Source organism: Leopardus geoffroyi, chromosome A2 (genome assembly GCF_018350155.1).
Source record: "Leopardus geoffroyi isolate Oge1 chromosome A2, O.geoffroyi_Oge1_pat1.0, whole genome shotgun sequence".
NCBI lineage: Eukaryota > Metazoa > Chordata > Mammalia > Carnivora > Felidae > Leopardus > Leopardus geoffroyi.
Window position 1 is genome coordinate 75,860,312 of NC_059331.1, and position 26,485 is coordinate 75,886,796.

The 26,485-nt window shown below is 44.4% G+C and overlaps 1 protein-coding gene across 7 annotated transcripts in view; it reads left to right on the plus strand.

The window, feature by feature from the left end:
- The window catches only part of AMPH (amphiphysin), a 252,392-nt gene that overhangs the window by 156,465 nt on the left and 69,442 nt on the right, over positions 1 to 26,485 (plus strand). For 4 of the 7 annotated variants that reach the window (XM_045494374.1, XM_045494372.1, XM_045494378.1 and 1 more), the window contains exons 6-12: positions 3,514 to 3,621; positions 5,783 to 5,868; positions 15,192 to 15,267; positions 16,410 to 16,492; positions 17,714 to 17,722; positions 18,684 to 18,822; positions 19,892 to 20,020. In XM_045494374.1, the coding sequence (XP_045350330.1) occupies positions 3,514 to 3,621; positions 5,783 to 5,868; positions 15,192 to 15,267; positions 16,410 to 16,492; positions 17,714 to 17,722; positions 18,684 to 18,822; positions 19,892 to 20,020 (630 nt within the window). The remainder of the gene's footprint in view (positions 1 to 3,513; positions 3,622 to 5,782; positions 5,869 to 15,191; positions 15,268 to 16,409; positions 16,493 to 17,713; positions 17,723 to 18,683; positions 18,823 to 19,891; positions 20,021 to 26,485) is intronic. The other 3 variants (XM_045494373.1, XM_045494377.1, XM_045494379.1) reach the window with 1 other exon arrangement.

Below are 26,485 nucleotides of genomic sequence, written 5' to 3' on the forward strand. Positions count from 1 at the left end.
TTTGTTTTGTTTTTTTGTGGGGTTTTTTTGTTTGTTTTTTGTGTAGCTCTACTTTGTATTAAAATTCCCATAACGAAAGTGAGTTCTTTCAGCTTTTGTTTGTCTGAAAAAGACTTTTTCATTTTCACTGTTGGAAGGCATTTTTACTGGGACTAGAACTCCGAGTTGGCAGATTTCTTTTTCTTTTGTTTTCTGTACTTTAAAAATGTCATTTCATTGTATTCTGGCTTCATAGTTTCTCAGGATTAGTCTGCTGTAATCTTTGCCTTGTTCTTTCTGCTTTTCTTTATCCTTGATTTTAAGCAGTTTGGCTGTCAAGTGTCTGGATGTGTACTGTTTGGTGTTTATCCTTCTTGGGGTTTTGTGAGTTTCTTGGGTCTGTCCTTTCATGTCTTTATTATTATATAAATTTCTCAGCCAATATCTCCTCAGATATTTCTTCTGACTTACCCTCTCATCTCTTTTGGAAAATCCATTGATACTGTGTTGGACCATTTACTATCAGGTCTTGTATGCTTGATTCTGTTACGTTTTCAACTCTTAGTTCTCTTTGTGTTTTAATGGGAATAATTTCTCTTGATGGATTTTCAAGTGCAATCTTCTTTCTTGGCTAAAGTACAGCAATTGCCTATCAAAGACATTTTTCCTTTCTGGTATCATTTTTTTTTTTTTTTTTACTTCTAGCATTTCCATTTGATTTTTTTAGAAAGATATTTTCAATTATTTTTAACGTTCATTTTATTTTTGAGAGAGAGAAAGAGACAGAGTGTGAGGGGGGAGAGAGAGACGGAGACACAGACTCTGAAGCAGGCTCCAGGCTCTGAGCTGTCAGCACAGAGCCCAACACGGGGCTCGAACTCACGAACCGTGCCATCATGACCCGAGCTGACGTCGGATGCTTAACCCACTGAGCCACCCAAGTGCCCCTCCATTTGACTTTTATTTCACTATTAAAGTTCCCATATTTCTGTAGACATTATTCCTCTGCTTATGTCTGTTATCTTCCTTTTGCAACTCGATTCTTGCTTGGTATTTCCAACATGTCTGAGGGATCATGTCTGAGTCTGGTTTGTGGATTGCTTTATTTTTGTCTCATGGATGTGTGTGTGTGTGTGTGTGTGTGTGTGTATGTGTGATAATTTTAGAATGAATCCCAGGCATCACATACAGAATAGTAAAGACTGAAGTAACATTAATGTCTCGAAATGGGCCTATCTTTTCATCAGGCCAGCAGCATGGGGATGCAAGTCAATCTGATGAATTGAAGTGGTTTGGGTTTGTTGGTACTGTTGTTACTTTCAGTGCACAAGGGCTTTCACATTCCTCTAGACTTGAGCTGCTAATGCCTTGTTCTGCTCTCTTAACCTCTATCATGTTTTTAGACTCTAGGGTTGAGGTCTGGTTTTTGCCTCTCCTTTGGCCCACATGGACAGGCCCGTGGATGCCAGATCATTTTTCTGAGTGTCCTTGTTCCCATCAGATTTTGGTTCCTTGTATGCTTGTATTGCAGAAGGGGGCCCCCCATATATATTTGCTCTCCCACCAGTGGGAGGCAGCTATTGCTTGTTATTGAGCGTTGGACTTATCATGGGGGCAAGGCTGTCTTCTGGTATGCTTTCTTAGCCTGTCTGAAGCGAAGTCAGCCTCATATCTGTGGTTGTTTTTTTTTTTTTTAATTTTTTTTTTCAATTTTTTAAAAATTTACATCCAAATTAGTTAGCATATAGTGCAACAATGATTTCAGGAGTAGATTCCTTAGTGCCCCTCACCCATTTAGCCCATTCCCCCTCCCACAACCCCTCCAGTAACCCTCAGTTTGTTCTCCACATTTATGAGTCTCTTCTGTTGTGTCCTTCCCTGTTTTTATATTATGTTTGTCTCCCTTCCCTCATGTTCATCTGTTTGTTTTTTTTCCCTCTGGTTGGTTTTGAGCAGTTTCCTGCCCCTGCCTGAGTGGGAACAGACCTCTGCGTCTTAAAGGGGTCAGACTCTGGGCCCCAGAAGGTTTATGCCCCTCCCCCGAATGAGTAGGGACTTTTTCATTTATGCTTCTTTGTGGAACTGTGTTCTTTGCATGTAGTGTAGGGGCCAGAGGGGTTTCTATCACCGCCCCCTCTCCCCCAGGGCCAGACTGGTTTTGCTTCTGCTCTTCCTCATCAAGCAGTGGATCTCTGCCTGGGGTCTGTGAGTAGGAGGATTTCTCGCTCCCTCCTTAAGCCACTTAAAGCTTTTGCCTTGTAAGAGAAAAATGTCCATTGACACAGGCGTGGTTTGGTGCCCACGCTGTGTAACCATAGCTCATCTCATTCTCACCTGCACTGCAAGGGCGTGTCGTGTTCCCAGACTTTCTCACAGCATCCAAGGGAGGCCAAAGGAAAGAACTTACCCCTGAGTGCAATTTGCCCTCGTGCCTTGGCCACCCAGCTTTCCAAAGTGATACCTTACCCCACATTAGGCCTTTAACAGTTTGTTGAAATTTTAGCTGACCTCCTCATGTCCACTTGTATGGTAGCCACAGCTGTTACCTGTACCCTGGTGTGTTGGCACAAATGGTCTGTTGGCTTATCTCTTCTCGGATGGATTTTCCCTCTTCCTGAATAAAAGAATTCAGATTACTTTGTTGCCTTGTGACCTTAGGTCTCTGATACAATCAATGAGAGTTACCCTTTTATAGATGATCCACATTTTTTCTTGTCGGTGTGAGAGTGACATTCGTTGCAGTTGTCTGTATCCTAGATGGAAGTGGGAGTCTCTAGGAATCAACGTATTTTTAAAGCTCCTCGGGTGATTCTAATGAACAAAAGGATTGGGGAATACTTCTAGGAAGAAGGATTTTTTAGGAAGTAAATCCGTTTTATAGAATTGCTGTTGTTGTGAGTGTTATTTGAATTGTAAAACCAGGGGCACTTGGGTAGCTCAGTCAGTTAAGCGTCTGACTTCGGCTCAGGTCATGATCTCACGGTTTGTGGGCTCGAGCCCCACACCGGGCTCTGTGCTGACAGCTCAGAGCCTGGAGCCTGCTTCGGATTCTGTGTCTCCCTCTCTCTCTCTGCCCCTCCCCTGCTCGCGCTCTCTCTGACTCAAAAAGAAATAAACATTAAAAAAAAAAAGAAGTGTAAAAACAAATGCTAACATAGTTTTCCATGATCTTCAAAGTGGAACACTTCACGATTTAGAGGAGAGGCTAAAAGACAGTATAGGTTTACTGCTCTCCTCAACCAGTTCTGGAAATTTTCTGATTTTTGACTGTACATTCTACCCTCAACTGACCAGCCTAATTACTATCAAAAGGGAAGATATTTACCTAATGGTTTTTACATAAATGGTTTTACATAAGAATTGGAGGTGTATTTTGGAGAATTTCCAGGTATCATTTGTCTGCTGAAATTCTGGCTCACTTCAATCTCTAGTCAAGATATTTGGTTACTCTGGACAAGGAAAACATTTCAGCAGTCAAAAAGAGACTCTATGACCACGCCCTTTCCTTATTTGTATGTATTTCCTTGTTGGCAGAATCGCATCGCAAAACGCAGCAGGAAGCTGGTAGACTATGACAGCGCTCGCCACCATCTAGAAGCTTTGCAGAGCTCCAAGAGGAAGGATGAAAGTCGAATCTCTAAGGTAAGGATTGATCCTGCCATTGACAGCACTCTCTACGTTCTATGACTTCTGACAGTTTCTCTTTTGAAGATTGAATACAAGCAGATTGTGAGGAGTCAAGATGGTGGAGGAGTAGGGGGACCCTAAGCTTGCCTTGTCCCACAAACACAGCTAGATAAGTATCAGATCATTTTGAACACCTAAGAGATCGATGTGAAGGCTGAGAGAGTAAAATTAAATACAGGCATACCCCAAAGATCTTGTGGGTTCAGTTCCCGACCACTGCAATAAAGCAAATATTGCAGTAAAGCAATCAGATTCATGTTTTAGTTTCCCGGTGCAAACAAAGGTTATGTTTATGCTATACTGTAGTCTGTTAAGTGTGCAATAGCATTATGATTAAAAACACAGCGTGCGTATCTTAACTAAAAACACTTTATTGCTAAAAAATGCTAACCATTACCTGAGCTTTCAGTGAATCATAATCACTGATCCCAGATCACCATAACAGATGTAATAATAATGAAGATGCCTACATATTGCAAGAATTACCTGAATGTGACACAGAGACATGAAGTGAACAAGTGCTGTTGGAAAAATGGCACCCGTAGACTTGCTTGGTGCTGGGTTGCCACAGACCTTCAATTTGCAAAAATGTCAGTTATCTGCACATCACTGTAAGGTAAAGCACGCACACACACACACACACACACACACACACACACACAAAACAACCGAGGTATGCCTGTATTTCCTTTTTGAAGGAGATTGGAATCAGGACAGAATTTCAACTGCATCATGGTACCTACGGGCTGCTTTCCATAATTCTTAATTAAAAAATAAGGTTCTGCATGTTACCATAGAGTTCACGTGGCTGACACTGACTCCTACATTTTGATCAAAATAAACCTTGGCCCCCAACAATCCTGCAGGGTCAGTGAAAGTAACGTGTTCCCACACTTCCTTCTGTGTTTGTAGTCCGTAGTTGAAGCTAAAAGGCAGATTCAGAGAGAAAACCAAATTTGAAATGCTAAGATATAACCTGTGATTGTCAGAGAGCCCAGCTATGGGCTAGATTTGTGGAACTGATTCATTTTCTTTTAGAAAACCCATTTGCGCAGCTTTTACTCCGTATGCCCATTACTTACAGACACCAACTAACTGACACCTGGCAACTACTCGCTTTGCTCCCAGTCTTGCCTCCTCCTGTCTGCCTACACACAGCTGTCTGAATAGTCTTTCTGCCTCACATCTCTAGATCTGTTTCCCCACTGCTTGTCTTTTAATGGCTGCCATTGCCTGTAGAAAGCAAATCTAAGTTCCTTAGCAGGCGTATGAGCCCTGCACAACTTGGTGGTTGTTCATCCTACTCAACTTTCAAATTTTCTTTCCCCTCTGCTTCCTCCCTACGCATATCCTAAGCTAGAGCCCCCGTGACCCACACCTCAGTTCCTGAGCGGCCATGATAAGAGCTCCACTTCATGCACAACCCCATAGGTGCCAGGCACCACGATCATCCACATTGTCATTTCTTAATAGTCACAGTAGCTGTGAAGGAGGCATTACTGTCTCCCATTTTATCAATGAGGTATCCAAGGTGAAGAAAGTGAAAACGGCCTCCCAAGTTTCCACAGTTGGTAAGCTAGGATTCTGGCTACTAGGGAACGCCACCTTCATGCATTGGAGTGTCTGTCCACCCCCTTCTTTAGCAAACATTGCTGATTCTTCAAGAGTCCATTAGAATATCACTTTCCCTGTGGAACCTTCTCTGTTTCTATACCATCTTCCCCAATAGCATGCTCTGCAACACTATCTTGTAATGTAATTATTTTCACTTCCCGGTAGACTGGGAGCTCTTTGGGAAGCATCCGTGTGCAGTATCCAGAGCAGAGCAGTGCATGTGACAGTTAACCCGTTTTGTGGCATGAATGGATCTGCCAGATTACAAAAGCACCCATTGTAATTGAGTCAGTGTCTGTGTCTCAGTAAGACTTCGTGTTTCTTATCGGAAACGGTTTTGTGGATTATAACCAGACAAATTTCTGTCCTTCTCAAAATGTTTCTTGGATGCCATAAAGCTATTCCTATTTTGTGTTCAGTGCTGTTGTTGTACATAACAGTGGCTTGTGTTTCAGTGAGATTTTTTTTCAGCGTAAACACTGTGTCAATGTGTCCTTTCTAGGCAGAAGAGGAATTTCAGAAAGCACAGAAAGTATTTGAAGAGTTTAACGTTGACTTACAAGAGGAGTTACCATCGTTATGGTCAAGGTAAAGTTTCTGTGCAGGGTGTACGTGTCCCATTTAGAAGATCGAGAAGAGGGGATGTGATGCTTCAGGGCCATCGAACCTGGCAAAACGTTCTATGTATCTATATATCTGTGCTTTTCAGAATGGTAGCTACCTGCCACACGTGGCTGGCTGTTGAACTCTTGGAATATGGCTCGTATGGTGGAGGAAGTGAATTTTTAATTTATTTTGCTTTGACTCATTTAAATTTAAATAGCCACACGAAGCTAGCAGCTGCTATATTGATGACACAGTTTTTAGACCTTGATATATTTCTCAAGTGGAGTCTCCCATCTCAGAAAGAGGCAACAGGAGAATTGCCCTTAACTTTGAAATTTACAAGGATACCCCATTAGCTCTTGGCAGAACTCCCTTGATCCCCAGGGGTCATCTGGTCTTCAGGCTTGGATGCCAAACCCTGTGCTTTCAGCTCTGACCTTTTTAACCTGAACTGCATTCCCATTTTAAGCACTAAATATTTTTCTTTTATGGTTACTCTGCATTTCTCATGGCATTAAGTGCATTTTCCATCCCTTGTCTTATTTTCCCCCCTCAATGGTAGAACCAAGAAGCTGTTGGATGCACTGGGGACTTCCGCCTCTCAGTTTCCATTGGCACCTCATGCGACCATGCCATATAAACACATTTGCACTTGCTATGCAACATTGCTTTAAGACAAATCCTCTGGCCCGGTTTCCAACCAGACTGGCATCCTCAAAACCTTCCTATCTAAAAATTCTGGAGGTCCTACTTATCCTTTAAAACTGTAAGCGTTTTGAGGGTCTAGGGTGGAGTTTGTCCATGTTTGTGTCCACTCCATGTTTATTTCTGAAATAACTAGAGGAAATTTCAGCCAATTCACTCTAGAATCAGCCTGTAGGGCATCCCACTTCAATGTCCAGCCATAACCCAAGGTTCAACATGTGTGAAATTAACTCCTCGCTCATCTGAATTTACTCATTCTTTCCGCACCTGCATTTCTCTTTTTGGTACTGTCATTCTTGGGCTCCCCGCCTCAAAGCTTTGGCGTCATTAACTATGGGAAGCCAGAGGACCATCAAAGGAATCAGTTTATCCTTTCTCTGTGGTCTTCTGGATTGGTCTCTGCCTCCGTATTCTCATTGCCACCACCCATCCCTCATCACCCTCCTGTTGAGGCAGATATCTATTCGTAACTTTCATGGAGTCATTCGTGCCTATTTAAAACCACAAATTATAGGGGCACCTGGGTGGCTCAGCCAGTTGAGTGTCCGACTCTTGATTTTGGGTCAGGTCATGATCACAGGGTTGTGGGACTGAACCCCATGCTCAGTGCAGAGCCTGGTTGAGATTCTTTCTCTCTCCCTTTGCCCCTCTGCCTCTCTCCCCTGCTTGTGCTTTCTCTTTCTCTCTCTCTCTCTCAAATAAATTTTAAAAAGAAGATAAAGTCACAAATCATATGAAATTATGGGTTTTTTAAGAAGTATATTTTTTCATTCTTATATTTCAAAAAATACTTGTATCCAAAATCTTTATGCACATCGTTGGCACCCATGTCTTTGTCCTCATCAAGGCTGACTCATGAAATGTCAGCCAGGAGTTCTCCCCAGCTTATCATCTTCCTCAACATCCCCAACACCAGTTGTGATTTGCATACAATTTAAACAGTTCTCCTGTTCATTTCCCCTCTAAAGGAATTTTTGTGATCTCAAATGTCATTACTTACCCAATTGCTTTTTAAACTGATCTTAATGAGAACTTAGGTACCACAATGCTCAACACTTCCAATTATGAGATAATACTCCCAGGAAAATTGCCAAAATTCCCCAAAGGTGGGTATTATTTGCCTTAATACGTATTGGGTATGAAACAAAAATATTTCTTCTTAATGTTCTCGATAAGCATCCTAAACTACAATTGACTGATGAGGTTTCAGGCTTTGTGTCTTCCCCAGATAGTATTTGGTCATTCAAAATAAGTAATTGTCAGAGTATCTTGTAATATGAAAGACTTTAGAGGAACTTAAACACAATGGGAATATTTGAAGGACAAGTTTTGGAGAGAAGCCATTCCCCTTATCTGCCATATACAATATATATACTTCAGTGCTCTTTATTTTTAAATGTTTATTCATTTTTGAGAGAGAGTGTGAGTGGGGGAGGGGCGGAGAAAGAGGGGGACTGAGGATCTGAAGCAGGCTCTGTGCTGACAGCAGCGAGCCCGAAGTGGGGCTCGAACTCACGAACCGTGAGATCATGACCTGAGCTAAAGTCGGAAGCTCAACCGAGCCACCCCAGTGCCCTGCTTCAGTGCTTTTTAATTCACTGTGACTTATTTCCGCACTCAAGGGTTTTTCCTTTTTACGTGAGTCAGGTCCTGCCCTTTGATCCAATCCTAGCTTGGGCCTTTGTATATACTCTTTATATATACCATGGTTTTTGACTAGACCTACATTATTCAACCGCAGTAATTGTGTGTACTGTGTTTATACGAGAGGAAAAGAGAGCGCTCATTATTGTTGAATACTTTGTATTTTCCAGGTATCAGTTTATTCACTTTACACACATAACGTCTAATCGTCACAATTGCATATATCCCCACCTTACAAACGAGGAAGCTCGGGATCATACTGGTTAAACACTTTGCCAAAGATCGTCGCGTTTATACATCCTGAAGCTGGCACTTAAAAACACTTCTGTGGTGTTGCCTGTAAATCCTGATTGTCTGCATTTAGGACTTCTCCTTATGTAAAATGAGACCGTATGCAGGCTTTCATAAATAAAGCTTAGTTCATAAAATTGTCTTATTATACATATGTTTTCTTCCCAGCCATATTACTCCACCTTGAAATTGCAGTTATTTGTGTCTTCCGGCCTCCCTGCTATGGTGGGTTGAGGAATGAGAGCTCCGCTATTTAAGGAAAGTGCAGAAGTCCCTGAGAAGGAATGATCACAGATGTAGGAGGAGGCCTGGGAGAGTAGTATCTTAAAAAGCCCAAGAATGGCGAGAGCTTTAAAAGTGAAGGCGTGCCAGGAGAATCATTGACAAAATGGAGGTCAAGCAGAGGAGACTAAGGGTGTATTGTCTTGGTGAGCCTCCAGACAGGCTCCAGCTGATGGTGGGGTCAGAAACCTGACTGCAGCCATTGGAGACGCCATGGTTGATGATGTAGAAGGATATCTCTTATTTGAGGATCTTGACTATGCTGGGCCTGAGGAATAGTGGTAGAAGATACAGGGGGAGGAGAGGGCAGGGGAAGCCTTCTAAAATAACTGGTATCATTTTGAGGGGCTCGGTCGGTTAAGTGTCCGGTTTTGGCTCAAGTCGTGATCTCGCGGTTCATGGGTTTGAGCCCCGCATCGGGTTCCGTGCTGGAGCCTGGAGCCTGCTTCCGATTCCCCCACCCTCTGTCTCTCTCTCAAAAATAAATAAGCATTAAAAAATTAATTTGAAATAACTGGTATCATTTTGAGAAGCCGACAGTGGCGGCGGCACAGGTTGGGATGATTTAGGACTGGGGATTTCTGGAGCCGGTAGGGGACAGGGGGATAAAGGCGAGGTGTTGGCACAGCGACCAGCCAGTGGTGAGAGGTATGCCACAGGGCCCGAGCTTGAGAAAGCAAGATGCCGAGCCTGAGGGGGACGGCAACCTGGAAGGAAAGGGGCACTGATCTCAGAGAGATTAAGAAAAAAATCAACAAGTGGAACGGAAGTGAAATGAATGAAGGATCTTGTGGTCTAGGAAATTAGGTTAGGGAGCAGGCCTCTTGATTGTCTCCTGTCAGTTGTGAGCCATGGATGGCAAGACACAGAATCCGCAGCAGAATGTATATGAATAAGCATGTGAGTTACGAGTTTGTTTCTTGGTTTAAGAGTCGGATGTTGAGGTCTGCTGTGTTCGTGTTAGGATTCGGTGAAGGAGAGAGAAGGGAATCAGGAGATGTGCGCTGTGGACAGTCAGTGGGGTGGCGGCCTGGGGGTTGGTAGATGAGCTGTACAGGGCCGAATATGTGCAGCATGAATCTCAGAGGAGGGAGTGTCAGGGGCCCAGAGGAGCAGGGGCCAGCTAGGAGAAAGTTCTTCGCTCTCCCACTCCACCCCCCTGGTAAGTGACGGATGGCACAGGATGCTTCTTCCATTACAGGGGGTTGTAGTGAGGGGGTCGCAGTGACCCCCCCCCCCGCCCGCCCAGCCCCACCCCTGCAGATTTCCCTGAGGGAAGTGCTGAGGGGAGTGTCCTGGCCTGCACTGCTGTGACAGCTCAGCTGACAATCCTTCCCATTGTTTCCAAGAAGAAAAAACCATCTTAATAAAGAAATTAAGTGGGTCTTGAGAGCTAACCTGAAGGGGCCTGAGGATGCCTCAGAGGAGTCCTTCGGGGACATAGTAATGTCTGAGTCCCTTGTTTATAAAGAGCGTGTGGAACACCTCGCAAACACGTAAAAGCAGTACTCTGTGGACGTCTGGTTCCCTCCTGGTGACATCAGGTTTTTACAAGCCAAGGGTAACAGTCAGCATATGCCCTTCCAGTGGAATGAGTGCCACGTTTGTTGGCTCATTCATTCATTCATTGAATATTTATTTACTTGCACACCTGCTCTGCCCTGGTGCCGTATCAGGTGCTAGGCCTGTAGTAGTGACCTGCTTACAGGCAGGCCCTACTTTGAAAGAGTCTCCAATTTCATAACTTGAAGAAAATCCTTATATGACGAATTACATCAAAAGTGTCCAACACATTTTTTTCTAAGTTAAACACATCCTAGTTGACTTAGCTTCGAAATTCTAAAATGAACCACAAAAATAGTAGAAAATCATTTGATATCTATTTAGTCGTGTTAAACAAGGTCTTTCTTTATTTCTTTCTGGCACCACACCACTTATTTCTCTAAATAATAATTGATATAAACAAGATACGCTATATATCAGAAAGCAAAACTAACAGGTAGAAGAATGGGAATTCTTGTTTTTTTGCTAAATGTCTCCAAGAATCACTATGTTTAATAGCAGTTAACCTTCTAAATAAAAGGGGGGGGGAGCACTAAGAAATGAACATAAAAAATGAATAGGTCACTCGCAAAAGAAGAAATATAAACGGCTATTAAGTAAATGAAGAAAAAAGTATTAACTTTAATTGAAGGAATATAACTGTAAAAGGCAGCCGGGTGCAAACTCTCACCCATCATATTCCCGAAGGTTTTGTGCAACTTCGCACTGAACGTCAAGGAAGTAGAAGGACCCCACCCCCGTGGGGGCAGCTTGGAAGTGCACACCAGAGCCTCTGTGGTCTGTGCCTCTCACACAGCGTTTGCACTCAAGACACTTATTCTAAGGAAATAGTCGAGCCATGCACCGAGTTTTAATTCGTAGGTCGTCGTTAGGGTTTTGTTCGTCATAGTGAAAAATCAATGAAAACAAAGCAGTCCCTGCCAATGAACTTCAGCTACACCCCCTCCCCCATCCATCTGCGCCTGCCGTCTATTTAAATCTGACCCTCCTTCGGGCCAGCCCAAGTTGATCCTCTCAAGCAGACGTTCGCAGCTGGCACAGGGCCTGTCAATTCCCCCATCTTCTCAGTTCCTGTAGCCGTTTCTGTCTGAACCTACTCATTTTTGGTATTCAATTGTGTATGGCCTCTCATGGTAACTTTAACATTGGCATTCTGCGTCTTTCACTCACCAGCGTGGGTGAAGTGTGTGTTCATGAATCCTCCCCTCGGGGGCTCCTGTAAGTGGAGTGTGTGTTCCTGGAGCCCCCGGAGCCCACCCCTAGGCATGAACCCAGAGTGGATAGGCCCTTCGTTGAGTAATTGAACGACGGGAGGCTGTCCCACACATGGCTAGGGGCTGCAAATAACCACTGCCTGCAAATAAATGCATACTTCACGGTCGGGAAGATCCCCTGCCCCAGCGCATAGGCCTGCCTCACTGCTCTTATCTCCCAAGCTTCTGATCTGACCCTCCCAAGTAGTTGCTATTTCCCAAACACCCTGTGCCAGGATTTTCTTTATTAATATATGTCTGTTTATCTATCTGTCATCTATCAATATATACACACAGACACACATATACACACACACGCACAATGGAATATTATTCAGCCATAAGAAAGGAGGGGCACCTGGGTGGCTCAGTCGGATGAACATCCAACTCTTGATTTCAGTGCTCAGGTCATGATCTTATGGTCATGAGATCAAGCCCCATGTCAGGCTCCACGCTGGGCTTGGAGCCTGCTTAGGTTTTGCTCGCTCGCTCTCTCCCTCTGCCCCTCCCTTGCTCACTCATGCTCTCTTTCAAAAAAAATAAATAAATAAATAAAAAAGGGAGATTCTGCCATTTGGGATAATATGGATGGACCATGAGGGCATTATGCTGAGTGAAACAAACCGGACAAAGACATATGTTCCACTTAATGTTTAGTATCTACAGTAATTATGTCTCTCAATTCACCTATTTTTATTTCGATATGAAATAATATACATAATATATGTCTGTGTGTATATGTATATTCATATATATATACACGCAGGTGTACGTATCCTGTATGTATATATGCATATACATATGTGTGTGTGTGTGTATACATGTAACACCTTCTTTTTATTTATTTATTTATTTATTTAAAAAATTTTTTTTAACATTTATTTATTTTTGAGACAGAGAGAGACAGAGCATGAATGGGGGAGGGCCAGAGAGAGAGGGAGACACAGAATATGAAACAGGCTCCAGGCTCTGAGCTGTCAGCACAGAGCCCGACGTGGGGCTCGAACTCACGGACTGCGAGATCACGACCTGAGCCGAAGTTGGACGCTTAACCGATTGAGCCACCCAGGTGCCCCACACCTTCTTTAATTATTCCCGGTTGATGGACACTTGGATTGTTTTCATCTCTTGGCTCTTATGAATAACGCTGCAGTGAATGGGGCAGTGCCTGTATCTCTTTGAGTTCCTGGTTTCATTTCCTGCAGACGTATCTCCAGAAGTGGGATCACTGGGTCGTATGGTAGTCCTATTTTTACCTCTCTGAGGAGTTTTCCCCAGTGGCTGCACCAATTTCCATTCCCACCGACAGTACACAAGGGGTCCCTTTTCTCCACATCCTTGCTAACACTTGTTATCTGGTCTTTTTGATGACAGCCATGCTGATGGGTGTGTGAGGTGATTCTACTGCATGGTATCCCTTGTATGTGGAATCTGGGTGGGGGAAGGCAAATTCATAGAAATGGAAAGTAGGAAAGTGGATGTCCGGGGCTAGGAGGTGGGGGAAATAGGGAGAAGTTGGTAAAAAGGTATACACTTTTAGCTGTGAGTAAGGTCTGAGGATCTAATGTAAAACATGGTAACTATAGCTGATAACACTATATTCCATAATTGAAATGTGCTGAGTGTAGAAGTTAAATGTTCACACACACAGGATACATTTATGAAGTGAGAGCTGTGTTACTTAACTAGATGGGGGGAACCATTCACAGTTGTAATCAGGTCACCACAATGTACACTTGAAATATCTCACCATTTTAATTGTCAGCTATACCTCAATAAAGCTGAAAAGATGAAGGAAACCCAAATAAACTAGTCTTCTAAAATAAAAAAAAATTAAGTGGAACACGGTAGGAACTTAAGGCACAGGTTAAGACGTAGAAAAAGTAAGCCTTACTGGAGTTTCACATGGTACTTAACCATTATTTCATCTCTGAATCTCTAAATTGGGTTTTTATCTTTTATCTTGTTAAAATTCTAAACCCTAATTCATTGGAGAGAACAGAAATTATGATACTCGTGCTTAAGCAGAATTTCTTGTCACACAGTCCGTGCTTTTCTATTGGTTTTCCTCCTTTTGGATCCAAACACAGGTTCTCCGGTTATTAATTACGAGACCTTGGACAATTAGTATGTCTGTGCCTCGGCTGACTTGGATGTAAAATGAGGCTCACTACCCTGGAGGTAGTTACAAGAATTAAGTGAGGGAATAAATAAAGGTGTCTATTACATGGCAGCTCTTTCTGTTGGCTTTAGTGATAATGGAACATTCGTCCGCTCAGCTTATTGGAATCTTGCTCAGCACAAGGCACAGCTAAATAGGAAGGTCCCCTTTTATCTATGCTTTCATGTCATTGTTTAAATAAGAGGGGCCCTCCTGTGTACAGGCACATTCTTACTCCCCAGTAATAAGTTATTATTAAATAACAAATTATATATTAAACAGTAAATTATTCTTATTACAACCTCCCCCCCCCCCCCCCGAGTATATGTTTACTCCATATATCTGGCCTAATGTTTCTGGCATCTAAGTTCTTACTTGGGATTTAGAATCTCATGAACCAGTCAGGATTCTGGAGTTATTTTTGAGAACGTCATTGAAACAAGAACATGAATGAAATCAAAGTAGTAATTTATTAGATAGATTCAGAAAGATTGAATTAATACAGTGTCCTCATTTAGAGCAAAGGGAGCCCATTCAGGAGGTACTGGGCTGAACCCTCGGGGTTGACAGGTGTGCTTACTATTAGGGACCTAAAAGTCCCACCCCCTGGCTTTGCTTCACAAACCTGTTTGAGATACTGTGAATGAACACCTTGTGTCTTTATTTGGCCCTCTTACTTTAGCTGAGGAATTGTAGTTAATCCGTAGGTTTTCTATTTCTCCCTGTCCACCACATTTCAGAATCCAAAATGATAGTATGTATATGTCATAAAAATTAATGATAAGCTTCTCTCTCTCCAGCCCTTTACAAGACACACGTCTAAAATATAAGCAGACTCTTAGGGCAGTGGTTCCAAATGTGTTCCGTCTGCAGGAGCAGCAGCCTCAGTGTTACCTAGAGCCTGTTGGAGATGCAAATCCTAGGGCGCCTGGGTGGCCCAGTCAGTTAAGCGTTGGACTTTGGCTCAGGTCCCGATCTCACAGTTCATGGGTTTGAGCCCTGTGCTGGGCTCTGTGCTGACAGCTCGGAGCCTGGAGCCTGCTTCAGATTCTGTGTCTCCCTATTTCTCTCTGTCTCCCCTGCTCACGCTCTGCATCTCTCTCTCTCTCTCAAAAATAAATAAACTAAAAAAAATTTTTTTTTTTAAATGCACATCCTCCACCCCTATCTGAGACCTGCAGAATCTGAAATGCAGTCCTGGTGTTCCCCACGGTGTGAGAGCCACTGTCTCCGCACATCCACTGCCTTCGGAGAGATTGTGCTGTGGGCCAGCAGATGTGGCCCAGTGTTAGTCACAATTATATAAAGGAAACCTGTTCCTAATGCATTTCATTGCCATTACAAATGCGGTTTTGCTGACCGGTCTTTCCCTATTCTTCTTTCCTCTTTGTGTCTCTACATGGCAGACGAGTTGGGTTTTATGTCAACACTTTCAAAAATGTTTCCAGCCTCGAGGCCAAGTTTCATAAGGAAATAGCAGTGGTAAGTAACGATGATTATTTTTCCTTATGGAACATAAAATAAGTGAACTTTTTTTTTTTTTTTCTGAAAGCAAATGAAATGGCGTAGCATTGTCACTTACTTGCGAGTTTGTTTGCATAGCGTGTTATTACTCTCAGTGGTATTTCTCCAGTATTCCTCCAGGCCCTCAGGAATCCTGGCCGGTCTTCGTTCCTCTTCCGAAATGCTTTTTCTCCCTGCCACAGTCTCACAGTCTTGTTTTGTTTGGTTTTTGTTTCCAGTCAGCTTTAAAAGTTGGCGTTTAGGGGCACCTGGGTGGCGCAGTCGGTTAAGCGTCCGACTTCAGCCAGGTCACGATCTCGCGGTCCGTGAGTTCGAGCCCCGCGTCAGGCTCTGGGCTGATGGCTCAGAGCCTGGAGCCTGTTTCCGATTCTGTGTCTCCCTCTCTCTCTGCCCCTCCCCCGTTCATGCTCTGTCTCTCTCTGTCCCAAAAAAATAAATAAACGTTGAAAAAAAAAAATTAAAAAAAAAAAAAAAAAAGTTGGCGTTTAAAAGTGATACTTTTTGAGGCTGAGGAAAAATTGGTATCTGAGCATTCAGTCAGCAGTCCTGTGGTCAGCTAATATTGTCTTAGTTCAGCAGGGTGGTCGTTCGACTTTATCTCTAGTAGAGTCAGCAGAAACAATTAGGGTTTGTTTTCCGTTCTGTACTCTGGTTGAGAAATGTATTTTGGTTTTTTAAAGGTTTATTTGTGTTTGTGGCCTTTCAGTTTTGACATAAGTTTTTTTTTTTTTTAATTTTTATGTATTTAGTTTGAAAGAGAGAGAGAAAGAGCAGGGGAGGGGCAGAGAAAGAGGGAGACAGAGACTCTCAAGCAGGCTCCACATTGTCAGCGCAAAGCCTGATGACGGGCTTGAACTCATGAACCTCGAGATCATGACCTGAGCTGAAGCCGGACACTCAACCGACTGAGCCACCCAGGCGCCCCTTGACATGAGTTTTAGATTGTCTATTTGCAGAATTTAAAGGTATCCTGAGGCCATCCCTATCGTCGTTAAGGTTCTCAGTTTTTCAGTAAACGCTTCCTCCTCTCTTAGGGCAGTAGCCTGAATCGGCACCAGAATGACTTACAGCTAACAGACCAATGGTCTCCATCCCTTTAGCTTTGCCACAAATTGTATGAAGTGATGACGAAGCTGGGCGACCAGCACGCTGACAAGGCCTTCACCATTCAAGGAGCTCCCAGGTAGGCCGTGTTCTTGAGACCCAAGTTCATGCAATGCTTGTCGCAATTTCTGCAGTCTGCACCAGCCCATGCTATTTTAATCCTTTTAGAAAACTCTAACACTAAGGAGCCTTTCCACTGTCAGCCTCTGTTCTGTGTTCACCTTAACCTTTAGCCTTTAAATTTACTCACTGTGGGCTTTGGTCATTGTCACCGTAGAATTGACTATCTGCCTGTCTCCATTTTCCACGGGACCTGTCGGCCAGGGTATACATTTTTAACATGTAATTTCTGGTTGTGCACCTGTTACTTTATTTGGAGAAGAAAGGAATTCCTAAACTCCCAGCACTTGGTCCTTATGCTTATCGTCAGTGATGGATCTTCAATGAATCCATTTTGGGAAGTAATTGACATCTCACCATCATCTTACCTTCTGACTTGACCTTGCAAACGCTGCATTGTTTCGGTCCTGTTGCACGTTGATTCTGTGAGTCAGTCGGTCAAATACACCGATCCTTCTCAGGCATCATATGTTCAAGGAAGGCAGGCTCGTGAGCCTTGGGCTGGAAATCAGAAGACCCAGCTTTCAGGTTTGTGATCCTGCAGTTAACAGGCTTTGCCTTCCTTGAGTGAGTCCATTAATCCTTTGGGTGAAGATCTCATTTTTTTTTAATCAACAGAAAAAAAAAAGATGGTATTGAACTAAATGGCTTGTAAGGTAATATGCAGTCCTGACATTCTCTATTTGCAATTTCAACATCAATCATCATATAGAGTCCTACATATACCTTTATAAAAACACACACTCCTACCCATGTTAGTGTTTGGATTTCTCTGTAGAGAGCTAATTTTCTTAAATGATACTCTTTGTATTAGCCATATCCTCATAATAGTCTCTGCTACCGCTGCTATCCCAAGTGAGCATTTAGTATCTCTTATCCTTCGAAGGGAAAGAACATTCCCTACAAGAACACATGAAAGGAGTGGAAGGAAGCACTGTTTCCAATATAGTATCTCAGCATGAACTTGGAACAAAGAGGAAGCTGTAAGAGGAACGTCGCAATGACATTGGGCGTTTTGGCTGTAAAGCACGTGAAAAACTTAGGGGGTCCTCCCTCGTAGAGACATGAAACAAACGTGTCTGAACACTTCAGTGTTGCTGAATCAGATAAAATGAAGACAGAGTGAGGCCATGGCCACTTACCAAATGTTCCTTTGGTTTTTTTCAACATTCCTCCGCAGAACGAGGTGGTGAGTGAGCTCAGCGGGCTCCCTGTTGAGTGTAGATTGGATCCGCGCTTCCCGACAGAGGACATGATTGCTGGCACGTAGTCTCAATCATGTGGCCCATCCGTGTTCCCCGCAGGACTCACTCCCTTGAATATGTAGATCATGCTGTGGTGTATGCGCTAGTTTATTTTGGAGTAGAGACGCTGTTCCCTCAATCTGTAGACGTTAGAAGGTCTTAGAGAGTAGGATGTGTCCCAAGTGCCCTCCTCCCGTTCATCACCTTTGAGCTGGTCCCACGCCTCTGGCCCAGTGCCAGGAATGCAGTGGGTTCTCAGGAAACATTGCTGACACTCTGCCTTCACATAATTCGTTCGTGCCTGTCAAGGTGTCTGAGTTCAGTCATTGTTTTATAAGGTGTAGAAAAGGGAACAAGTAACGAATTTGTTTCCAAATGTTATCAGAAAAGACTCATAAAATCCTACTCAGCGCTATCCTGAGGATGCCTTTAACGTAAAATTTATCATTTTCAGGGTGGGTTTTTCTATCGATTATGACCTAGTAACATTCTGAAGGAAATCAAAAGTTGAAAGTGGCTCACCTAATTCAGCTTCTCTTTGGAAGATTCTTGCAGAGCCTGTTTGGCACAGTGGAGAGAACAAGGGGTTTGCATTCCCAAGGCCTGAATTCAGAGCCAGCAAAATGCTGAGTGATTTCAGGGGTTTTTAACCTCTCTGTGCCCCGCTTTACGTGGGGACAGCAAGGCCTGAGTGTTGTGAGGTTAGAGACGATGTATTACGAATGGGGTCTGGCATCCAGTGGATAATAAATACTATACATAACAGCCAGAATTAACCTAGGAGAGGGCTAGACGAGAGCCAAAACCTGTTGTGCCTCAGGATTCCTTTGGGCTGGAGGACCCCTGAAACGTAAGTGCTGTTCTTTAGACGGCCCATTGCTGACTCTCATGTGTTTGTTCATCCAGCGATTCTGGTCCTCTCCGCATCGCAAAGACCCCATCGCCACCTGAGGAGCCTTCGCCCATCCCGAGCCCAACAGCCAGTCCCAATCACACGCTGGCACCTGCGTCTCCTGCACCGGCAAGGCCTAGGTCACCTTCACAGGTAGGAAGAGGTCAAGTATATTGGGGCAAATGGAAGAACTCGGCGTGAGGACCCCTGTGTGGGATAGTCCTGGGGTCCTGGGGCATCAAAAGGAGTTTCCAGTTGGGGAGACTTCAAGGCTGTCGGCATTGTGATGGCCACTAAGGAATCAAGCTGTTTTTCCAGTTTGGAGCCCTACATCCTCACACACCCTACGTTTGAGTGTGTTGAGACCCCTCTCCACAACCTCAGCTTCCTTCCATGCCCTCCTCTCCTCCCACCTCTTGCTTTCAGAAGGCTCTGATCAGTCCTGCCTTCTGCTAGGACCTCCCTTCCTCCAGCACTTTCGGTTACCCTTGGGTCAAGTATGGCCAAGAAAGCCGTGATGTTTATACGCCATTTCACAGTTTGGGTACTACCCACAGTGTGTGGCGCACGAGCTCAACAAAAGTGTCTAGAAGAAATGATTGGGGGAAACCGGAAAGATTAGAAAAGGTAAATACAGAGAAACATGGCCGCCTTCGTCTTCCCCACTTTGGGTGAAGATGAAGTTCCTACAGGAAGACTCAAAGTCTCCAGTGCGGTGCAGGCTTTGAAAGTAAGGCAAGTCGTGAGAAGATCCAGGGAATAGTTCTGTCAAGTTCTTACTCCTGAAAACACGTGGGGAGTGCAATGTGTGCTACCTATGGGCGGTCTCAGTGATTCCAGTGACAAACTTTCCTGATGTTAGTGTTCAAGTTCCAATTTATTGCTGAAATGAGAAATCCTTTTCAGTTGACTCCACAAAAGGTGTTGCCTTAGTTTTAACTTTAGAGGCATAGGCACCTGGCCCTGCGTGTAGCGCTTGTGTTGAGATGAATGGAGTGGCATTGCCGGAGTATTTCTCACGGGGCCCTTGCTTGTTGGTGCTCAAAGAGCCACCAAAGGAGATAGCATTCTCTGCTCAATCAGGTGTTCTTGTTTCTGTACACGTATCTAAATTTTAGTCAGTGTCCGATACGTCCGCCCAGCACTGTTCCGTGGCATTTCTGCACATCTCGCGTGCCGTCTTTGGCTGAATTAGTTTGCTTGTGTTTCTGATGTTTTGTAGACCAGGAAAGGGCCTCCTGTCCCACCTCTGCCCAAAGTCACTCCAACAAAGGAACTTCAGCAGGAGAACATCATCAATTTCTTTGAGGACAACTTTGTTCCGGAAATCAGTGTGACGACACCTTCGCAGGTAAGTGCCTCGTATGGAGCTGCGATGTCCACAGAAGTTCATGGCAGAGGGACCCTCAGGGACCAGCTTTAAAAGTGGCAGACGTTAGAGCCCGCAGTATCATTTCAGCTGTCATCAGGTTTGTTAATTACTTGGTATGTCTAAAGCATTCTCAAATGGGAGATGTACATACAATGTTTGGAAACACCGAAAAGTGTGAAATGACGAATTTTCATAATCCCCTAAATCATACCACTCTGACATAGCCACAAATGAATGCACTTTGGTTTATTTTCCTTAGTCTATTTTTCTAGGTAAATACCGAATTTGTACCATAAAATTCAGATGGCATTGTTATGTATTCCTGACTTTTCTACTTCATCTGATTGATCGTCTTTTTTTCATGTCATGTTACTGTTTTCTTTTTTCAAAAGAAGATGTTTAACCAGAGTATTCCATCTGAGGAATGGACCAGGTAGCTTTCAATTTTTCTGTTTCTTTACCAGCACTTCGGGGAACATCAGTATGTGTGAATTTATGTCTTTATGCCCTGTGTTAGTTCTTTTGTATTGCTTCCTAGTAGAGAATAGGAAAATACAATGAAAAGAGATGACTATTTTTAAGCCTTTTGACCTTCCTACTTTGGCAAACAGAAGCATCCGCAATTGCCCTGGTCTCAAAGACCCCGGGGCGCACCTGCCCCAGGTACAGCTACCTTCGTGGACTGCAAGTCTACCTCTGCTGGCGACTTGGTCATCCCATTGTCTCAAGAATGAAGATTCCTGACTTCCAGAGCTGTTCCTGATGCCATCAAAGCCATTTCTTTGTTTTAAGAGTGAAAGTCCCCAGAAAAATCGTGCCAGTATCAGTTGCTCCCAGCGTCCTCAGGGTCAGAAATAATACCTACATTTTACAAGATGTGAGAATGCAGCCCTATAATTACTGAGTACATCAATAACAACACTGTGTACAACATCCCAATTATAATCACGTCCTGTTGACAATAACAGAAATAATGCACTAATAACAGAGAACTCAGAAAATAGCCACTCGGAAGCCCGTCGTAATTTGTCGTTGCTTTTAAGGGCATTCATCAATAAGGCACAATACTTTCAGCTAATAGTGTCCTTCTTCTGTTGTTTGTATGAGATGTGGGATTTGGTACGCTAGCGAGGCCTTGAAATGTGATTTAGCAGCTCTTTTCGAGGAGGGAGAATTGCACGTGGATGAGTGCAGGGACAAATGATGTCTGTGGATACCCAGATGCCCTCAGGGCTAGCTCTCTCGGAGCCAGCTTTTGGCCTGGCACCAAACGTGAGCAGTTTTCATTTCCACGTTTTGCTGTCCATTTGTATTTGCTAACAGCTCAGCTCCCTTCTCTCTGGTGCTTCATCAGTTTTCAAATAGGGGTGTTTCAGCCGATGATACCCTTATTCAGGTTGCTTTCCCCTGTACCCTCCAAAAACCTGCCCTTGGTCCCCTCCACAGAGAATGTGGTCACCCAGAAGCCACATGTACTTAGCTGAAGACCCTTCCATTTAGCACCTGAGGCAGCAAAAGTAGAGGCAACATGACACATAGACTAGTTCTGAAGCAAAGATGGGGTTCAAAAGTGTTCTTTCCTTTAAAATGTTTTTTATTTGCAGTTTGCTGGCTCACATAAGGTTTCTTCATTGGTAGAAAAGAAAAGAATCACAGCACTTTTTACAATTGCAAATGCTAGACAGGGGCCCGGAGTGCTTCTAAGAGCATTAAGTCTCATGATGCTGTTGCATAGGAGTCATGGGAAGTCAGGAATCAGGGACAGAGGAAGAGGAAGCAGCTTTCTAAGCAGAACCAACCAACCGGGGGCCTGGCCCGGGCCCAGCCTGGCTATCTTTGTGTAGCACTCCAAGGCTGTGGCAAGAGGAGGAAAGCACCCCTTCTCCCATACTGGCTGTGTGTCCCCTCCATCAGTGTGCTCGGGGATTCTGAAAGAACTGACCGCCAGAGACATCATGGGGGTGCATTTGGGGGGATTCAGTTTCATTTATATTGTTTTCTTTTAATCAAGAGGAGGCAGAAGGAGGTTTCTGTCGTTTTTTTCTGACTCTGCGGTAACGTGGCTCTTGTGGTGGACCACAGCATGTGACCAGAGCGTTTCCATTGACTAAATGGCTGTGAGTCTTATGTCACGATGTCAAGAGAAGGGAGTAAAGCAGGGTTTATGTTTCAGTCTGTTTCCTTGCTTATTGAGTGATAGAATCTAGCTTTATTTTGGGGCGCCTGGGTGGCTCAGTCCATTAAGCATCTCACTCTTGGTTCCAGCTCAGGTCATGATCTCGTGATTTGTGAGTTCGAGCCTCACATCAGGCTCTGTGCTGTCAGCACAGAGCCTGCTTGGGATTCTCTCTCTCTCTCTCTCTCTCTCTCTCTCTCTCCCTCTCTCTCTCTCTCTCTCTCTCTCTCTCTCTCAAGAAATAAATAAGCATTTTAAAAAGATACAATAAAATTATGCAGACGCCGCCTGTCCCTGAAGCATCTTGACAGTCCCTTCGGTTGCTCGTTCCTCTTTTGATACCCACAGGGCCAGTGTGTGTTCTCTCACTCCTTTTGGGTCACATCCGGCAGAGTTTCTGATTCAGCCGCTCTGGGGTGGGGGCCAAGAATCTGTATTACTAACAAGCTCCCAAGTGATGCTGACAACTGCTGGTCATGGGATCACACCGTGAGAACCACTGTTTTAGGCCAGGATTTCCCTGTGGCACAAATATATGGCCACGAACAAAGTACCACAGTGAATGAACAGATTTCTCCCAGGGAAATACCCAGCTGAGTAAAGTGTATATCATGTACGACCATGTATAACTGCTGCACTTAAAAATTGTGTGACGTGAGAGGCTCCTGGGTGGCTCAGTCGGTTAAGCGTCCAGCTTCGGCTCAGGTCATGATGTAGCGGTTTGTGAGGTCGAGCCCGGCATTGGGCTCATTGCTGTCAGCATGGAGCCTATTTCCGATCCTCTGTCCCCTCCCTCTTTCTGCCCCTCCCCATCTCTCTCTGTCCCTCCCCCTCCTCTCTGCCCCGCCCTGCTCGCACACGCTCTCTCCCTCTCTCAAAAATAAATAAACATTAAATTAAAAAAAAATAGTATGACTTGAAATACTCCATATTTCGGGCAATTAGACTTACATGTACATACACGTGCATGTACATGTGTGCTTGTAATATTAGATGTGTTGATCAGAGTATATGTCAAGTTACATATTCTAAGGGAATGGACGGTCTCATCAGGGCTGTGATGTTTTTAGATAGGCACAGATAGATGATGAAAAAGAATCAACAGAAATGCCCGGAGAAAATGCAATGCCAGCTGCATGGAAGCTAGAAAGCTGAGATGTATCTGAAAAGCTCTTCTCTCCCAGATACATGATATTTATGATCATATGGAGTGGTCCATTTCAGTTTTATTGTGATATTTTTTAAAAGTTTAATAAGTCAGTCTAAGGGCGCCTGGGTGGCGCAGTCGGTTAAGTGTCCGACTTCAGCCAGGTCACGATCTCGCAGTCCGTGAGTTCCAGCCCCGCGTCGGGCTCTGGGCTGATGGCTCAGAGCCTGGAGCCTGTTTCCGATTCTGTGTCTCCCTCTCTCTCTGCCCCTCCCCCGTTCATGCTCTGTCTCTCTCTGTCCCCAAAAAAATAAATAAACGTTGAAAAAAAAATTTTTTTTTAAAAATAAGTCAGTCTACATTGAACAGATAGGTTTATGTCCCCAGTTTGCTATTTTTATCATGTACTTAGTGGGGAAGAAGAGTGTTTGTATTAATCCTACCCAGAAGCTCCAGGTGTGATGATTGAAATATTCCTCACCTCTGATGGATTTGTGCGTCTTGTACACCAAGCTTCATGGTGGTGACAGTCCCTCCTGAGTGCATCCGGGGATTGGAAACAAATCCATTAGGCCTAGAGAGCCCTCTAATGGCCCCAGACCTTAACTATATCATAGAATCTTCTCTGGGAAGTATCCGTACCTGCTTACAGGGAGAGGTCCGTGTGTGAAGACCACAGGGCTGACCTTGCTTCTCTGGTTTTGTGATCACAAAAATGGAACTGCCAGCCCTCTTTATTTTTCCTTCCCAAGAACCTAAATTGAAAGAAATCTCTTATGGTGTGTGTGTGTGTGTGTGTGTGTGTGTTCCTGAATTATTCTTTAAAATTTTTTTTAAGTTTATTCATTTTTGAGAGACAGAAACAGAGTGTGAGTGGATGAGGGGCAGAGAGATTGGGAGACACAGAATCTGAAGCAGGCTCCAGGCTCTAAGCTGTCAGCACAGAGCCCGATGCGGGGCTTGAACCCACGAACTGTGAGATTCTGACCCGAGCCGAAGTTGGAGGCTTAACAGACTGAGCCACCCAGGTGCCCCACATTATTCTTTCAAGACAGCATTTTCCATCCCATCCCATAAGATGCTGTGAAAAGGGGGTCCCTGGTCATCAGAGGCTGGGAGGGGCTGCACCCCCTTTTGTTTTACATAGTTTGTGTCAGCATGTCCAGGGCTCTGGGAAGTTGTGCAACAAAATCCCTTTTTGTTTAAATCAGAGTTTCTCAAATAATCTCCCTTTTCTCCCAAAGTACTACCTGTTCCAGGGACGTGGGCGTTTGGTGAAACATGTTTAAAAACGAAGATTTAAAAGATACTATATCCCTGGAAACCAAATTTATGGCCTATAAATAGGATTTTAACATATCAAGGCCAAAAAAAGCCATCATGTATATTATATACACACACATATGTACACATGCAAGGTTGTTTCTTTTTTTTTTTCTTCAAAAATGTTTTGAAAAAAAATGTTTTGGACTGCTTTCTCTTCTCACGATCACGGTTCACCCTCCTCTCCCACCAGGGCTTTCCTGAGGGATCATGGCTCTGGGCAAATATTTTCAGAGGGGGGCTTCTGTCCATATAACCAATTCGAGTCCCTTGAAATGAGCCTGTCCGCAGCATTCTGGTGGTCAGTCTGATGGGATTCCATACGTGAAACGCCATGCTGCCCAGTGGAGGCAATCTGCCCACCAGCCACCCTCTTGGAAACAAGCCTGGCCACCATGTTCCAGGACAACTGGGTGGATGTGAGCCCCAGAGTTCCTGGGGGGTGTGGTAGGTACTCCATGTAGAGAGGGTCACAGAGTGCTCCAAAGAGAGATGGGCGCCAGTCCCATGTGGGTGCCCTGACCAGATAGCATTGCTAGCCACAACCGCCACCACCAGAGAAGGACTTAGAAAATTTCAGGGAATGTATTCGAAAGTGTGGGGCTCCCCTGAGGGTCAGGGCTAGGGGCGGGGTCCCTGCTTGCCCTTCTACCTGTCAAGTGGCAGAAAGGAAGAAATTGCCTGTTTCCACATTTTTTTTTCCGTAGCAGGTAACCCCCCCAACTGTTTTGCTTAAATCTTTTCCCAGCAACGACGTTGCATATTTTCTCTCTTTGCTTTTAAATCTTTTACGTTTTTGTTTATTTTGAGACAGAGACAGACCCAAGCAGGCCCCGCGCTGTCAGCGCAGAGCCCGAAGCGGGGCTCAAACCCACAAACAGTGAGATCGTGACCTGAGCCGAAACCAAGAGTCAGACGCTTATCCAACTCAGCCACCCAGGCGCCCCTGCATATTTTCTGTTTTTGAAACTGGCATTCTCCTTTACAAATCCAGACGGATTAGGTTGTGACCATCCAAGCCTATTCCTCCAAGCCCATCTCCCCACTCCTGCTGGGAGACCTACTGGGCCAGAAGGCAAGACAGCAGCACAGCCTCTAAGACGCGTGGCTGTCGGGATCAAGTTAGCATCGTTAACTCTGCTACTCTTAATGCCTCTGCTTTCCAGCCGAATGCTGCAGCTCACATTTTAAGTTCATGAAGTCATTCGATTTTTCCTTAGCCAATCAAACTGAAGTAGATTTTCAGCTTGCAGAATAAGCTCGTGAAATGGCCCTTTTCGTCTCCCCAATCCTGAGAGGCCATCCTGCAGTCACGTGCGTATGTACCCCTCGCTTCCCGGGTATCTGTCACCTGGTTTTGAATTCCGCTTTGGCTTTTCTTTTCAATGTAGCATATTTCTGGACCAGCTGCCTCTTCTTTCAGTTGGTATTTTTTCCAAGTAAACATGTTAGCATTCTGGTAACGCGGAAAGAATTAGTAAGCTGAAAACTGGAAGGAAGGAAACCGTGTGTCTTCAGCCCCTTCAGCCCCTGTTTGGTCGGTCTGTTGGGCTGGTGGGTCGCCCACAGGACCCCTGGTTCCTTCGGCAGGGGTAGCCAAGTGGGGCAATTTGTTTATCATCTGGGGCTCTGACAGTGCTCTTAAGTCATCATGCCACTTGGCTTCACAACCTTCTAAGGTTCTCAGACACCTGAACTTCTGACAACGTCTAGAGTTTTCGCACTTTGCCCTTTTTTGCATTTTATATTCTACCTCCTTGCGAAGCATCTCACGGTGTGAGTCTTATGAGATTTTGTA